The sequence below is a fragment of the Pristiophorus japonicus genome, chromosome 29, assembly GCF_044704955.1.
Source record: "Pristiophorus japonicus isolate sPriJap1 chromosome 29, sPriJap1.hap1, whole genome shotgun sequence".
Taxonomy (NCBI): domain Eukaryota; kingdom Metazoa; phylum Chordata; class Chondrichthyes; family Pristiophoridae; genus Pristiophorus; species Pristiophorus japonicus.
This window is the reverse complement of record NC_092005.1, coordinates 3052528-3069284: the sequence shown is the minus strand read 5'-3', so window position 1 is coordinate 3069284 and position 16757 is coordinate 3052528. Positions and strand designations below refer to the sequence as shown.

The 16757-nt window shown below is 44.7% G+C and overlaps 1 protein-coding gene and 3 non-coding genes across 4 annotated transcripts in view; 1 reads left to right on the top strand and 3 right to left on the bottom strand.

The window, feature by feature from the left end:
- Window positions 1-5923, top strand: part of LOC139239972 (gastrula zinc finger protein XlCGF7.1-like) — a 120977-nt gene extending 115054 nt beyond the window's left edge. Inside the window, exons 4-5 of the mRNA XM_070868428.1 lie at window positions 5221-5267; window positions 5909-5923. Of these exons, the coding sequence (XP_070724529.1) occupies window positions 5221-5267; window positions 5909-5923 (62 nt within the window). The remainder of the gene's footprint in view (window positions 1-5220; window positions 5268-5908) is intronic.
- trnae-uuc (transfer RNA glutamic acid (anticodon UUC)) lies at window positions 763-834 on the bottom strand. Its single transcript has one exon. It is a non-coding gene; the product is annotated as a tRNA-Glu (tRNA).
- On the bottom strand, window positions 1377-1450 carry trnai-aau (transfer RNA isoleucine (anticodon AAU)). Its single transcript has one exon. It is a non-coding gene; the product is annotated as a tRNA-Ile (tRNA).
- On the bottom strand, window positions 3169-3240 carry trnae-uuc (transfer RNA glutamic acid (anticodon UUC)). The gene has a single exon. It is a non-coding gene; the product is annotated as a tRNA-Glu (tRNA).
- Window positions 5924-16757: the final 10834 nt, after the last annotated feature.

The window sequence follows — 16757 nt, the reverse complement described above, 5'->3', positions numbered from 1 at the left end:
AGGCTCGATCTCACCGTCTTGAAGACAAAGCGAAATATACTGGAGAGTGTATAAGTGTTTGAGAACATAATAGATCAGTAAAATACCCCGTTCTTTTCTCGACACTGGTGGGCTGTGAAAGAGAGACGGGCCGAAGTCCCACTTAGCTGCACTGAACTGAGCCAAGGTGAAATTTTAACAGTTTCAGTTCATAGCAGTGCTATGCTGAAGAGAGATAAGTGTCGCGAATCAAGGAGAGATTTAACAATACTGATGTTGAATGTCGGTTAGATCAAGCACTCCATGAATTCTCTGCTGGGAAATTCAGAGATTGTAAATCGCCTGTGAACGCTAAACATAGACACACAGTGAGCCAATGTGCAATATAGGAGGGGCCCAGGCCAAATGACTGTTCAGAATAAGTGATCAGTGCCCATGGCCCAGGCATTCACTGATTCCAGTCTTGCACACGTTGCTAAGTTTAAAATGCTGAATATTTCCACACTGGCAATGCATTGACAGATGGTAAGCTAGAGTGATGTGCCGCAAAAATGTACACGGAAGGCTAAAGTTAGCCATGATTGGCAACATTTACGGTGTCAATCAGCACTTGTTGAGCGAGATCTCCTCATTTACTGCTGACTTTAAAACGGAAATCACAGAAGTGTATGCTGTATCACTGCAACGAATGATGCGCTGCTGAACGTTGGGGCAGCAAGAGTGCAGTGAGCTGTAAATTTGTTCCGGAAGAGCCTTGCAGTTCAAACGGGCGAAAATACAATGTTCCCTGACCGGGAATCGAACCCGGGCCGCAGCGGTGAAAGCGCCGAATCCTAACCACTAGACCACCAGGGAAGCTGCTACACGTTTGCTTGCCAACAAGCAGACCAACACAGTCTTTCCTGCTTGCTTCTTCCAAATTCTCACCACATTCGCACCAGGTCAAACTGTTCGCAGCAAATGCCATTTTTTGTGGAGAACACCAAAGATATGTCCGCGCATCGACAGCATCACGTGCGGGTAGGCATCCACTGAAATCTATTTCATTCTGTCCTTTTCTCGGGATTTTTCACTCTTGGTGCCGGGTGAACATTTCATTTGGTGTTTTTGTCCTGAACTGCAGTCTTTTGCCCATCTCCAGGCGACAGAACCGTTCTGTCTCTCTGTTCCGACTTTTGAGCATTTACGGGAACAGGCCTGCGGTTCATCGTTTATCAGCAAACCAAGAAACAGAAATAAACAGAAAGATGTGCCTCTCCACCCCGTCGGCAAAGAAGCAATGACTGTTATTCCAAATAATGCCCAACCTTTGGGATTCTGTATGGATTTGTTTCATTATAAAGATTTGATTTTCAACGTGATTAAAAACCGAATAAAAATTATGGAAAACACTAGAATGGCCCGCACGGGGATCGAACCCGCGACCTTGCTGTTATTAGCAGCACGCTCTAACCCACTAAGCTAACCGGCCACAAATTATGCTAACGTTGCGTGAAAGCTCAGTCTGCGGGGATTGTGTTTCCAACTCACACTGGATGTTAGATTTACTGCATAAACATTGAACACATCACATCGCTTAAACATTGTTCACTGTTCATCTACAACACTGCGCAACGTGTAAATAGAACGTAACAGAAAAAGAGCGCTAAATCTAAAAACAATTCATGTTGAAAATTATTATCACGCAACCGCTGAACAGCCCACTGTTCCGACATAAAATCAGCCATTCCCCTTAGAATGAAGGAAACGCGAAATCACCAAAAATTGCTGAAACACGGGATTGAGCAAGGAACCATCTGGATCTTCAGTCAAACGCCTTCCCAACTGAACTATTTCGGCCTGACAGTGAACAAAGCAAAGTTTTCTCACATCTTTTTGAAAGAAAACCTGACCCCGGAATGAATTGCCCCGCCCACTCAGTCCTCATTTCGCGGCAATGGGTCCCAAACACATCTCGGAGCTCAGGTTGTGTTACTGTAATGTATAATGATACCGAAAATCTTAATGCTCATATTCCGTTATCACTGACCACGATCTTGGCACCCGCCCACTCAGTCCTCATTTCGGGGCAATGGGTCCCAAACACATCTCGGAGCTCAGGTTGTGTTACTGTAATGTATAATGATACCGAAAATCTTAATGCTCATATTCCGTTATCACTGACCACGATCTTGGCAGTGGTGTTGCTAAGTTCAAAATGTGTATTTTTTCGCACTGGCAATGAATTGACTGATATCTGTGCTGTGAGCAACTAGGTTTCTTTGGGTGATGTCGTGCAAGAACGTAATGGAAGCCTAATTATAATGGTGATTGTTCTCACACTGCAGTTAAAAGTTGGCAAACTTACAGTGTCAATTAGTAATTCTTGTTCCATATGTTGATTTAATGTTCTGCTGAAGTGTTCATAAAGAAACAAAGCTTGCACAACAGGCTCGATCTCACCGTCTTGAAGACACAGCGAAATATACTGTAGAGTGTATAAGTGTTTGAGAACATAATAGATCAGTAAAATACCCCGTTCTTTTCTCGACACTGGTGGGCTGTGAAAGAGAGACGGGCCGAAGTCCCACTTAGCTGCACTGAACTGAGCCAAGGTGAAATTATAACAGTTCAGTTCATAGCAGTGCTATGCTGAAGAGAGATAAGTGTCGCGAATCAAGGAGAGATTTAACAATACTGATGTTGAATGTCGGTTAGATCAAGCACTCCATGAATTCTCTGCTGGGAAATTCAGAGATTGTAAATCGCCTGTGAACGCTAAACATAGACACACAGTGAGCCAATGTGCAATATAGGAGGGGCCCAGGCCAAATGAATGTTCAGAATAAGTGATCAGTGCCCATGGCCCAGGCATTCACTGATTCCAGTCTTGCACACGTTGCTAAGTTTAAAATGCTGAATATTTCCACACTGGCAATGCATTGACAGATGGTAAGCTAGAGTGATGTGCCGCAAAAATGTACACGGAAGGCTAAAGTTAGCCATGATTGGCAACATTTACGGTGTCAATCAGCACTTGTTGAGCGAGATCTCCTCATTTACTGCTGACTTTAAAACGGAAGGCACAGAAGTGTATGCTGTATCACTACAACGAATGATGCGCTACTGATGGTTGGGGCAGCAAGAGTGCAGTGAGCTGTAAATTTGTTCCGGAAGAGCCTTGCAGTTCAAACGGGCGAAAATACAATGTTCCCTGACCGGGAATCGAACACGGGCCGCAGCGGTGAAAGCGCCGAATCCTAACCACTAGACCACCAGGGAAGCTGCTACACGTTTGCTTGCCAACAAGCAGACCAACACAGTCTTTCCTGCTTGCTTCTTCCAAATTCTCACCACATTCGCGCCAGGTCAAACTTTTCGTAGCAAATGGCATTTTTTGTGGAGAACACCAAAGATATGTCCGCGCATCGACAGCATCACGTGCAGGTAGGCATCCACTGAAATCTATTTCATTCTGTCCTTTTCTCGGGATTTTTCACTCTTGGTGCCGGGTGAACATTTCATTTGGTGTTTTTGTCCTGAACTGCAGTCTTTTGCCCATCTCCAGGCGACAGAACCGTTCTGTCTGTCTGTTCCGACTTTTGAGCATTTACGGGAACAGGCCTGCGGTTCATCGTTTATCAGCAAAGCAAGAAACAGAAATAAACAGAAAGATGTGCCTCTCCACCCCGTCGGCAAAGAAGCAATGACTGTTATTCCAAATAATTCCCAACCCTTGGGATTCTGTGTGGATTTGTTTCATTATAAAGATTTGATTTTCAACGTGAATATAAACCGAATAAAAATTATGGAAAACACTGGAATGGCCCGCACGGGGATCGTGGCAGGACTAGCCACGATTGGATGTTCTTTGGGTGTTACTTTATTCAGTGCAGTATAATCCATTGTTAATCGATAGCTACCATCAGGTTTTTTTTACCGGCCTCATTGGAGAGTTCCTGACTGATATGTTTGGCTTAATATATCTTGTTCTACCCAGGCTTTTCTAATCGATTCTGTGGCTCGTATGGCTTCGCGTTTAATCGGGTACTGCTTATGAGGAGGGTGGATGGGCCCTATGATCTTTTCAGGTTCTATATTAATAAGTCCACAGTCCTGTTTAACCTTTGCCAATATATCAAGCAGGGCTTGACATATTAATCCCAACATCCCATCTTTCGTCCCGTACCTGGTTAACGTGGCTGCATTAGCCACAGTTGCTACATTCTTCACTGAGATCCATTTTCCGGTGATTTTATCTTTATGTCCCTTTCTCGTCGTCCAGATCACGTTTTTAATTTGGGTGTCTATTATCATGCCTAGCTCACGCAACAAATCCATCCACTAGTATTGTACATAGGAGATACACAAAAATGTACCGGTAGCATAATGCCATCTACTTCTAGCAATTAATATTCACTCTGATGAGCAACGATTTGGTTTCCGCCTACTCCCTGTACAATAATTGATCGTCGAGTTATGGGCAAGTCAAGGCTGATCAGTGACACGGATGCACCCGTATCTATTAACATTTCGCACCGCCGGCCCCCTTACGATGCGTTGATCCACATACGAGGGTCTTGTCCCTGACCGGAGACGGTTCGATTCAAACGGGCTGTTACTGCTGCTCGTTTAGCTGTTGGAGAATGTCCAAGAGCTGTTTATTACCCAGTTTATCATAGCCTTCCGTTTTCCCATTTGGCCCGTTTTTCTTCCTTAATACCAAGTAAGGACGCTGACCCTCCTTCCCACCTCCCTTCGACCAACATTCCCTTACTCCATGTCCCCACTTGCCACAGTTCTGACACTTTGGTGGGGGCTTTTCTTCTGCCTGGCACTCCGCTCGGTGGTGTCTCTGTTCTTTCCACTTAAAACACACATCAGGTCTCGTTGTAGCAGCTGCTGCACGGGTTTCCGGAGCGGTGGCTGCTGCCTTGGCTCTCTGCTGATTATCTGCGGCAGTGGCCCAGTATTCTAGATCGTCATAATTATTAAATACCACTAGCCCTGTTTTCAGTATTATTGATGTGCGGGACTTAATCCATCCTGATATAACTGTATAAAGGCAGGGCTCGGCCTATCTACGATTTGTACTCCAGTATATGCAATGAAGGCTTCAAATTTCCTCTTTCCATATTCCTGTGCTCCTTCGCCTTCCTTTTGTTTTACACCAAGTATCGAATTCCAGTTCATGGGGACCTGTCCGAATGCAGTTGTGATTTCTGTTTTAAATGCTGTTATGTCTGATTCCTGCTGTTGCAGATCCGCGGACAGGTCCTCACACCAAGCCCCGTCTCTATAAGCTGCGGGTAGCCGTGCCCTTTAATTTTCTGGCATCTTAATTCTAACTAATCCCGCTACATCCCGACTATGAAGTTGGTGGCAAATGTGCATTTCCTTAATTTTTTGCCAAAAAGCCGCACTGCTGCTTCAGATTACCAGGACGGGTAATTTATGTAGCAATTGCATCGTAGCTCCGGAAGATAGGGAGACCTATGTCATTTTTACTTCAGGGGGTCCCGCTCCTCACTGTCCGGGGCGCCGCGCTGGGATTCCTGGTATATATTCTAGTTTTATCGGGGCTGCTTTCGTCGAGTATGTCGGGGCATATGGAGGAGTAATGCATCTCCTTCGCCCCTATCGTACTTGTACATCCCCTTGTCTGGGAATCCCCAGTCAGTGTCCTCCTCGCTAGGTGGTGTTCCCACGCCTTTAGTCAGGGTGGGAAGGACGGTCCGCTCGGAAATGATATTCCCCCTCTCCCTTTTGTGTTTGATATATTGGTTCACCTTTTTTGTTAACATTATATGGGCCCCGAGGACCAGGACCAATGCATTTTCATCTTTATCTTTGCTTTCCTGTTTCCAGCACTCTCGCTGATCCTCCGGCGAGTCGTGGGGTTTCCAACCTGATGTAATCATATGACTTGTTAACTTGTTCTGTTTCTCAGCTAAGTGGCGAGTAAGGGACCCTTCGGGCCCCCACTTGAGTTCAATTGTTATACTTGCCATATTTAATACTCAGTGGAGTTAGAGGTCTTTAAACTCTCAGTGGTCCGTCTGCACATAGCAGGACTTGTAGTAGACCACCTTGCTCTCAGATGTCCGCCTCCCTCTACGCAACGTGGAGCAGGTTTTTTCTAACTCGTAAGTCGGGATAGCTAGAGGTATTCAAACTTTCAGCGGTCAGTCGGCCCACAGCCTGACTTTTAGTAGACCACCTTGCTCTCTGAGGTGAGCCTCCCCGGACGCAACGTGGAGAAGGCTTGTTCTAGCTATTAAATTTAGCTCGTTAAGGATTGGGAATCCTTCGAGATCGAACGCTCAGCGGTCCGCCTAAACGAGCGTGACTTGTAGCAGCTTTTTCTATGCACTGTCAGGTTACGAATCTGCTATTACACAAACCCGCGCAATCCTTAACACCTTCTGAGAAATTCCCGCAGTGCCCTATTCCCCCTTAACGACTACCTATCACCGTTTTGCCTGTTGGTCCTACCCTCCTCACAGGTTGGACATTGCATCAGCCTCCAGACACGTCCTGGTACCTATCTCCCGGGATTTATTACCCTCCATTTATTACTGGGTCCGGGATGTCGCCTGGTTTCACGATCCTACGGTCTCAGGGGGTTCTCTATGCCTACTTCAACCTGGCCGTCACGTGGGACTCAGTCCTCTTAATTCAGGCTCAGGAGAGGTGTGTGAGATACTGGACCATCCATCCGTGTCGATCAAACTGTGCGTTCACCTGCCGCACCCGACAATTTTTATCTTCTTGGACAAGAACTCATCCGGATTCTCCAGGGTTGTCCCAACGACTTTCGCAATATCCTGCCGACTACGCAATTGTTAGCACAAATGTACCCTCCAAGAATCACTCGTCACTCAGGCTCGGTCCATACCTCAAAATGGTTTATTACGCCGGCACGCAGATGAAGCGACTTGTGGGTCCAGGTACCTCTCTCCGCCGAACAAAGTATTTCATGGATTTTTATGTTTTGCAACAGTTTATACAATTTACTACAGTGACAGCAGCCCATTTCGTCCGGACACTATCCAAACATATTGATTATCGATAACATATAGATTCAATTAGACCAATCGAAGTGGTCTCTATAGATTAGGTGACTGTGTGTTGCTAAGAGATGTGTGGCTAAGAATTAATCCATCTTGTGACATGGTCCAGGACCCCCTTATCTTACTGTCCTTGGCTGCCCCCTTATCTTACTGTCCTTGGCTGCTGTCTTTGGGTAGCCTCCTTGTCTTAGTCCTGTTACAGAGTCATATTGTCCAAACATGTTCTAAACAGAACATGTTGTCTGAGGCCTGGCTGATTCGAAACATCTGTAAAGCCTGCTTGTTGGTCCTGTGTATGGGAAGCAATAGTTTTCAATTTCCAGTAATGTAGGCTCCTTCAGCTGACAGAAAATCCCTGAGGCTTTGCTAAATTACGGGTAGCCATCTTTATACACTTTACACACACATATAATTTTACAGTTACATATTTAGTTCTAACATTATGCTACAGGTGCCGTTTCCCTTGGGGAAATCTTTCCTCTACAACAGCGCATTGCTCAACTGAGCACGCACGTTGTATTGCCATACACAGGTCTCAAAGTCAGAGTAGATATCGGACCACCACACGTGGGATCTGGCGATCGCTTTCATCATTACTATTCCGGGTCTGTGTTGTGGAGATCCGAGATGAACGTATCTATACCCTTTTTGGTTAGCACTACGGGCTTTCCCCACAGCAGGCAGTCTGCCAGAATGGACTGCTCGTCCTTTCGCCACGGGAATGGCTTGATTATCTCATGCATTTCAACGGGGCTGCTGGCCCAGCTCCCATGAGTACACATTTTTTTACGAGGGACAGCAGAGGATCTTGGTTGGTCTTAGTGCTAATCTGGCGGGCCGTGACAGGTGATTTTTCATTTTCAAACGCTTCCATGACCATCAACAACTCTGCGGGCTGTGCCACCAACAACAAATTTGCAGGCTGCACCATTTCCATCCCAGTGGTGGGCAATGGTTGCCCACTGAGAGCATCCGCACAGTTCTCGGTGCCTGGCCTGTGGCGGATGGTATAGTTATATGCTGATAGCGCGAGTGCCCACCTTTGTATGCGGGCTGAGGCATTAGTATTTATCCCTTTGTTTTCAGTGAACAGGGATATGAAGGGCTTGTGATCGGTTTCCAGCTAAAATTTGACGCCAAACAGGTACTGATGCATTTTCTTTACACCGAACACACCCGCTAATGCCTCTTTCTCAATCATGCTGTAGGCCCTCTCGGACTTAGACAAGCTCCTGGAAGCATAGGCGACAGGTTGCAACTTCCCCAGGGTTGGATTCTTGTAATACACACCCGACTCTGTACGACGATGCATCACATGCTAGCACAAGTCTTTTACACGGTTTATATAATACAAGGAACATTGTTGGAGCATAAAATGTTTCTGGCTTTCTCCAAAGCAATTACTTGTTTTTTTTTCCCCATACCCAGTTCTCACCTTTACGCAATACCACATGTAGGGGCTCTAAGAACGAGCTTAACCCCGGAAGGAAGTTAGCAAAATAGTTGAGGAGTCCCAAGAACGACCGCAGCTCCGTGCCGTTCTGTGGCCTGGGCGCATTCCTGACCGGCTCTGTCTTGGTGTCCGTGGGCCGAATGCCGTCCGCCGCGATCTTTCTTCCCAAAATCTCCACTTTTGTTGACATGAAGGTGCATTTGGACCTCATCAGCCGCAGCCCAACGCGATCCAGTCGCAGGAGGACCTCCACGGTGTTTTGTAGGTGCTCGATGGAGCCCTGACGCGTGACCAATATGTCGTCCTGAAAAACCATTATGTGTGGTCAAACTTGAGTAGGTTCTCCTTGTTTCTCTGGAAGATGGCTGCAGCCGACCGAATTCCAAACGGTCATTTGTTGTAGATGAACAGTCCCTTGGGCATGTTGATGCAAGTGAGGCCCTTCGAAGACTTCTCCACCTCCTGCATCATGTAGGCCGAAATCTTGTCGAGCTTGGTGAACGTCTTGCTTCCTGCCAGCGTTGGAAATAGGACGTCTGCCTTAGGAAGTGGGTACTGGTCCTGTAGTGAAAAACGATTAATAGTTACTTTATAATCCTCGCCAATCCTGACCGTGTCATTTAATTTGTGTACTGGAAAAATCGGTCTGGCCCACTCGCCGAATTCCACTGGGAAATAATGCCCTCGCATTGCAACCTGTCCAGATCGATTGCCAATTTCTCCCTCATCAAGTGAGGATCCGCTCGCGCCTTGTGGTGAAAGTGGCATGCCTCTGGGAACAAGTGGATCCACACCTTCGCCCCGAAAAAGTTTCTAATGCCTGGCTCAAAAAGGAAAGGAAATTTTAAAGAAGCTGGGTTCAGGAGGCCTCGTCGAGATGTGATAGCGCTCAGATGTCATCCCAGTGCCAACGGATTTTGCCTGGCCAGCTCCTTTCAAGCAGTGTGAGGCCTTTGCCACCCGGGACAATCCAGAGGGGCAGTTCGTGCACCGTGCCCTCGGAGGTGACCTTGACCATTGTCGAAATCTCGACCTCCGAAAAGAATGACTCCGACACTTACAGTTCCGGTAGAAGTTTGCTTTTTAATTTACTTGCTCGCAAGGGGTAGGTCACACTCAGTCAAGGGCTAAGTGAACACCTCCGAAATGGTTCAGTTTAACAAGATATTTATACAGTAAAACCAAAATTATGGCCTCTCCCTGTGTATTGCTCTGTCTCACAGTCAGTGAATACAGATAAAGAGTTAATTACTATATCCTGGTCCTGACATGGTATCCAAATATTTATTTTTGTCAGGGTTATCAGAAAACCAAACGGCCATTACTCCATGAGTCATAGGTAATGGGCTATCACCTGTCTTGTATTGTGTCAGGATTGTTTCAATTTCCTGGTCAGTTTATCTGTTTGCATCAAATGGATGAGGTCTCGGGAAGAGATAATGGCTAGAAGATAAGGGTGGGGTGACATGGAACTCCTGTAGTGTCGACAATAGGAGAGCACCATGGGGGGTTACTTGTCTCAGCATGACTTGTCTCCTAGCTGTCTGATGGCCATCAGCCATCTAACGGCAGGTTTAGCTGTTTATGCAAGCTGACTGCTAAAATGCAGAAAGTTCTGGAAGGGCCAGGATTCCATTTTAATCAAAAGGCACACAAATACCGTATGGTATCAGCTTAGATAAAAATACTTTCCACATTCCCCCATTTTGTCCTTCACAAGGACAACTCAATCCATTCAGATCTTGTACAGTCTCTCCATTTCCATTTCCACACAAGAGCCTTCAGCAGTTGTTGCTACCATAACTCTAGCCGTGGTCTCGGTAGGTAACATAGTTTCTCCCACCCTGGCACAGCAACACTTAATGACGACAAATAATAGATACAGGGCGAAGACTATCAGCAGGAATATGATCAAACCCTGTACCAAAGATTTCCCCAGGGCTCCCAACCATCCTGATGTTCAACCCCACAAGGTGATACCGCCCTGGCCAACTGTCTGTTTATACTCTATTACCTTTTTCCTGAAGTTTTCAGCTAGACTGCCGATATCTTCTGATTTATCTGGGATATACGTACAGCATTAATGCGCATGTTCCTCCCTCCTTGGCTAGGAGATAATCTAAGGCCATACGATTTTGGAGAGCCACTGTTCGAATAGCTAACATTTCGTCATTTATCCCTTCAAAGGCTTGGGAAGTTGCGTTGGCTACTGATTCTACTAAGTTAGCCAGTTCCCGTAACTGCCATTCGGTCGATGCTATTCCATAGGGTGGCACCATTACCTTGAATATTCCGTTTAGCCACGTCAAATCCCGTTTAAATCTATGACTTCCATAGGCCTCCCTTAGAGTCCTTACTGATCTGATAAGGGGTACCACATATCCTAAGTAACAGGACCCTGTCCAGTTGGCTGGTAACCATGGGTAGGCTTTATGGCCACAAATAAAGTAGGTGCAATTATAGGGCGTCAGCTCCTGGTCCTTTCGCACTTTCCCTACTCGAGTGGTCTCACCTTCCCACCTTTCACCTGGGGCTTTGTTATGGACCGTTGTCCAGCCAACGGTTGCTATCTTTCTCTCAGTGGGATTAGTTGTGGCTTGCCATTTAGTCATTTGGGAACACTTGCTGCGTCCCATTTCTGGTCCTTTAGTTTCATTACTCACTAGGCATATTATACCTTCGGGATTTCCTATTCTGGGAGTAATGCTTATGAAGGGAGGCTGATGGTTATTATCATAATTGGGCTGGTACCATCACTGGAAGGCTGTAAGTTTATACCCTGTCGACCTCCATTCTGTTTGCTCCTTCGTTTCTGGCCCCTTAGTTAGTTTTGTCCTGTTACGCACTGTCAACCATTCTACCATTTCTGATTCGTTAAAGGGGACAGATCTCAGTGGAATACCCCCCCTGGAGTGAACAGGTACATGGGAACATATCCAACAACTCGACAAGTTTCTTTCTTGAGCATACCTATGACTCAGTGCCATAAATACGTTTACGTGCAATTCCCTTCGGTGGCGGGTCTGTACCCCTGGTGTAATCAATAATGTGAAGTAAAACCCTGTCAAGCCCAGCACCATCAGTCCCCATAGTCCATACAGTTCCTTATTCAGTCTTCCTTTTTCTGTTCCTCTGATTCCTTCGTCCCTTCCTCCTGGTCGGGTGCCCGTTTGCAATGGGATGCGTGGATCCATGTTGGTCTTTCCTTTACCTTGATTGCAGTATTGATCGCCAGCAAGAGCTGGTATGGTCCTTCGAATCTTGGCTGTAGACTGCTTTTACTTTAAAAAATCTTGATGTAAACGAATTCCCCTGGCTCCAGGTTATGACACTTCCCTTCCGCTGGCTTGACTTGGGCTTCCTTTACCTGTGAATGAAAGCTGGAAATACATTTGGTTAGTGCAATACAATAATTCAACATATTTTCCTCCATTTTGTGGATGTCCATTTGTTTTGCAGTAAATGGTGCTGTAAAAGGTAGTCGTTGGGGACGTCCCATAACTATCTCATGCGGTGACAGGCCTGTTGTTCTGTTGGTTGCAGATCGCATTACCATCAAAGCTAAGGGCAGCAGTTCTGTGCATTTCAGTCCAGTGTCATTGCATAGTTTTGCCAGCTTATTTTTAAGCATTCCATTATATCTTTCAACAAGTCCAGCTGATTGTGGATGATGACTGCAATGAAAACGTTGATTAATCTGTAAAGCTTTACACATTTCTCTTATAACAGTTCCCGTGAAATGTGACCCGTTATCACTGGAAAGCTTAGCAGGGATTCCGAAGCGCGGTACAATTTCTTTTAACAAACATTTAGCAACAGTAGTGGCATCGGCCTTTTTACATGGAAAGGCTTCAATCCATCTAGAGAACACATCTACAATAAATAATACATACATGAATCCCATACACATAGGTAATTCAATAAAATCCATTTGTAAATGTACAAAAGGCCCGACTGGATTTGGGTGGGAGGCAGATTCTACTTTTTCCGTCTTACCCAGATTCATTGTCTGACAGGTAACACAATTTTCATAGATTTGTTTTGCAATTGCCGAAATACCTGGTGCATACCAAGTTGCCAAAATATAATCTGCCAATCCCCCTTTGCCTGCAAGTGTGAATGTATGAACACATCGGGCAATCCATTTGTAAGTAAGGATCTAGGGGCCACCACGCGGCCGTCATGGTGAACCCATATTCCCTCTGGATTTTTATTACATTAATCCTTCGTCCAGGTCACCACCTCCTCCGTACTGGCCTGTGTCTGAAAGGCCAGCACGTCATTAATAGTGGGTGGCGGGTCTGAGCAATTATTTTTCCTTAGTCGGAACAATGACACCTGCATCCCCCCTTTCGACAGAGCTGCTGACTTAGCTGCATTATCAGCTCTGGCATTGCCAAGTGCCACCTCATTCGACTGGCCTGTATGTGCTTGGCATTTGATAATGGCAAGTTTCAAGGGGCATTGAATGGCTCGCAGGAGATTTTCCACTTGTTCTGCATTTTTGATAGAGGTTCCTGAAGAAGTCAGGTACCCGCGAAACTTCCAAATTTGTCCATAGTCATGTGATACCCCAAAAGCATACCTGGAGTCAGTGTAGATATTAATTCTGTGTCCTTCAGCCAGAATACAGACTCGAGTTAACGCAAACAATTCGGCTTGTTGGGCTGAAAATGAGTCTGGAAGAGAGGCTGTTTCGACAACATTAAACTGAGTTACAATTGCATAAGCCGCTCTAGGTTGGCCCCTATCATTTCGTAGGGCTGATCCGTCAACATAGTACATTAGATCAGGGTTACACATTTACATCTGTTAGATTGATACGTGGTTTAGTCACTAATTCGGTTACCATTTCACATGAATGGGGTTCGCCGTCGTCTTCCGTGGGAAATAGAGTGGCTGGATTTAAGGTAGTGCATCTTTTGATGATAAGGTTCGGATTTGATAACAGTTCGACCTCGTATTTAGTGGTTCTTGCGGAGGTTACGTGTTGGGTAGCACATTTAGCAAGTAAAATCTCGACAGAGTGTGGGATATACAAAATGGTCTGATGATTTCGAGTTATTGTCTAAGCCTGTTGTACAGTGTAATAAGCTGCTGCCAATGAAGGAAGACATCCTGGTAGTCCGGTGCCACTGGGTCTAGTTGGGTACTGAAATATGCTACCGGTCGCTGCCTGTCCCCATGTAACTGAGTCAAAACAGATTGTGCAAAACCCGACTTGTGATGCACAAATAAGTTGAATAGCTTAGTGTAATCTGGTAATCCCAAGGCTGGTGCTGAAGTGAGGGACTGCTTAAGACTCTGGAAATCATTCCGGGATACTTCATTCCACATCCTTTAAGCATTGTGAGAATATAGTAGATTCATTCACAGCTCATAGGTCTTGGACACACCTCCATTTGTGTGGGCTTCTGAACTGGACGAATCTGTGTGTTACACGGACTTCTCATTTATGCTTATAGTGATTCACAGATCACAGAATGTAAAGCACTTGTTTTCTAATTTTATTAAAAGGCTTCCAAACCCAAGATTTTTCCAATGCACTCAAAATGTTGATCAAGGAGATCACCTGAAATATCTCAAAATCCCAATTCAATTATTGTACTGCCACTCTTTATCTAAAAAAAAATCCCCCTACTGAGTTAGAAGCTTTTGTACCAAGATTTTACACCAAGGACAATGAAAGTGTATTCCCCCAGCCTGCACCTCGAGAGACCCACAAAGGCTTTTTTTTTAAAAGTCATTACAACTTTTAACCACCGGGACCATGTCTTAACAAACCTATCCTTAGTGCATTTCCTAGCTCCGTAACCTCTCAACCGAATAAATTCACACGTGCGCTTCTAACTTAAAATGTCTTAAACTTCCCACATACAGGACAACAATATGAAGGGTTAAAAAAACTTCACTTTGTTTGAAAAAGTGGGTGGAGCTAAAACAAACAGGCAGCTCCACAACCTTTCCAAACAGGTTTCCAGACACAAGGAAAAAAAAAACACAGAAGCACTCTCATTCAAAGACAAGACATTCACGCACTCTCATTCAAAGACAAGACATTCACAAGTCTCTCTCCATTCAATAAAGCTTTTTCTTTTGCTAGCTTCATTTTTTTTTTTGAAACCATAAGTCACTATCAGGTTCTCTTTTTTTTTACATTTGATTTACTTCCTCTGTTAATTTTACATGGGCTTGAAGAATCGGAACCAGGGCCTTTTCTATTACTTTCCTTTTTTTTCCCTACCTGGATCTCTGTTTATAAGGCATTCTTCTAGACAAGTTGTTCTCTCTAAATTGAATGAACCATCGGGTGGAAATGGCCTGTTTTCATCCTTAGTCCATTTTACCCATTCTCTTAGGTGGTCAATTGAAGACTGACCACAATTCTGGAGCATAAAATGGGCTGGGGTCCCTTTTGGTGGTGGTTTACTTGCTCCAGCCCCCATTCTGGATGATTTAAGATTTTTCCACAGTTTCTGATCTCACAATCCTTTCAGCCAACCGAGTTCTCTACGCCCACTTCTCCTGGCCGTTACGTAGCCTGAAAAGGCTCTTAATTCGGGCTCAGTCTGGGTGTGTGAGATATGTTGGCACGAACCAATCGCAGTTGATCAATCAGTCACTGTTTCTTTCTTAATCAATCCTTGTGTTTTTTTTTCGAATCACAATTTTCCCTAGTGACTCTTCCCGTTTCTCTAATGGCAATCACTCACAAGGATATTGCACACGACAATAATACAAGGACAACAAACAATATTCCCGCGAGTACACAAATCATAACCTCTAAACAAATTCTCAGTCTGCGTTGTACGCCACTACAGACCGAGTCCTTAAATTATCCTAATAAAAACTGATAAAACTTAAGGTTCCGTACCCAAACTCTTTGATCGATTGCGCTTTCTTTTTTTTTAATAGTCTTATCACATAAGAACCCCTTCCGAATTAAAAACAATAAAAATCATATCACATAAGAACCTTCGATCGATTAGCGCTTTCTTTTTTTCTCTTTTTTTTTAATAGTCTTATCACATAAGAACCCCTTCCGAATTAAAAACAATAAAAATCTTATCACATAAGAACCTTCGATCGATTAGCGCTTTCTTTTTTCTCTTTTTTTTTAATAGTCTTATCACATAAGAACCCCTTCCGAATTAAAAACAATAAAAATCTTATCACATAAGAACGTGGAACCCTTTTCGAACGACTAGCGCTCCCTTACCTACTGAAACCTTCCCCGGGCTGTCTCGAGATTTTTTCCAGAACCTGTTCTCTTCTGCTGGCGAGCTGAGAAAGAAATGGTTATAAAAAAAATACCTTTAACTTTTAAATGCCGAGTCTTGTAGATGCAGTACCTCCGCTGTGGACAACAGATTACATATGCGATTCAACAGTGAAGAAACCTCTTGTGAGCAAAGGCTCACCTTGTTTGGCCACTGAAGCCTTTCACTTGAGAGGCACTATGCCTGTATCCGTTTTACTCACAGGACAGAGAGTATGCATCTCGGTGGAACCTCCAATAACTGCCGAAATCTCGACCTCCGAAAAGAATGACTCCGACACTTACAGCTCCGGTAGAAGTTTCCTTTTTAATTTACTTGCTCGCAAGGGGTAGGTCACACTCAGTCAAGGGCTAAGTGAACACCCCCGAAATGGTTCAGTTTGACAAGATATTTATACAGTAAAACCAAAATTATGGCCTCTCCCTGTGTATTACTCTGTCTCACAGTCAGTGAATACAGATAAAGAGTTAATTACTATATCCTGGTCCTGACATGGTATCCAAATATTTCTTTTTGTCAGGGTTATCAGAAAGCCAAACGGCCATTTCTCCATGAGTCATAGGTAATGGGCTATCACCTGTCTTGTATTGTGTCAGGATTGTTTCAATTTCCTGGTCAGTTTATCTGTTTGCATCAAATGATGAGGTCTCGGGAAGAGATAATGGCTAGAAGATAAGGGTGGGGTGACATGGAACTCCTGTAGTGTAGACAATAGGAGAGCACCATGGGGTTTACTTGTCTCAGCATGACTTGTCTCCTAGATGTCTGATGGCCATCAGCCATCTAACAGCAGGTTTAGCTGTTTATGCAAGCTGACTGCTAAAATGCAGAAAGTTCTGGAAGGGCCAGGACTCCATTTTAATCAAAAGGCACACAAATACCGTATGGTATCAGCTTAGATAAAAATACTTTCCACCTCATTGAGCTGCCGAGGACAGTGATAAGCTCCATGGTATACGTTCTGAGTTTCATATGGATGGGGTTCAGGGTTGC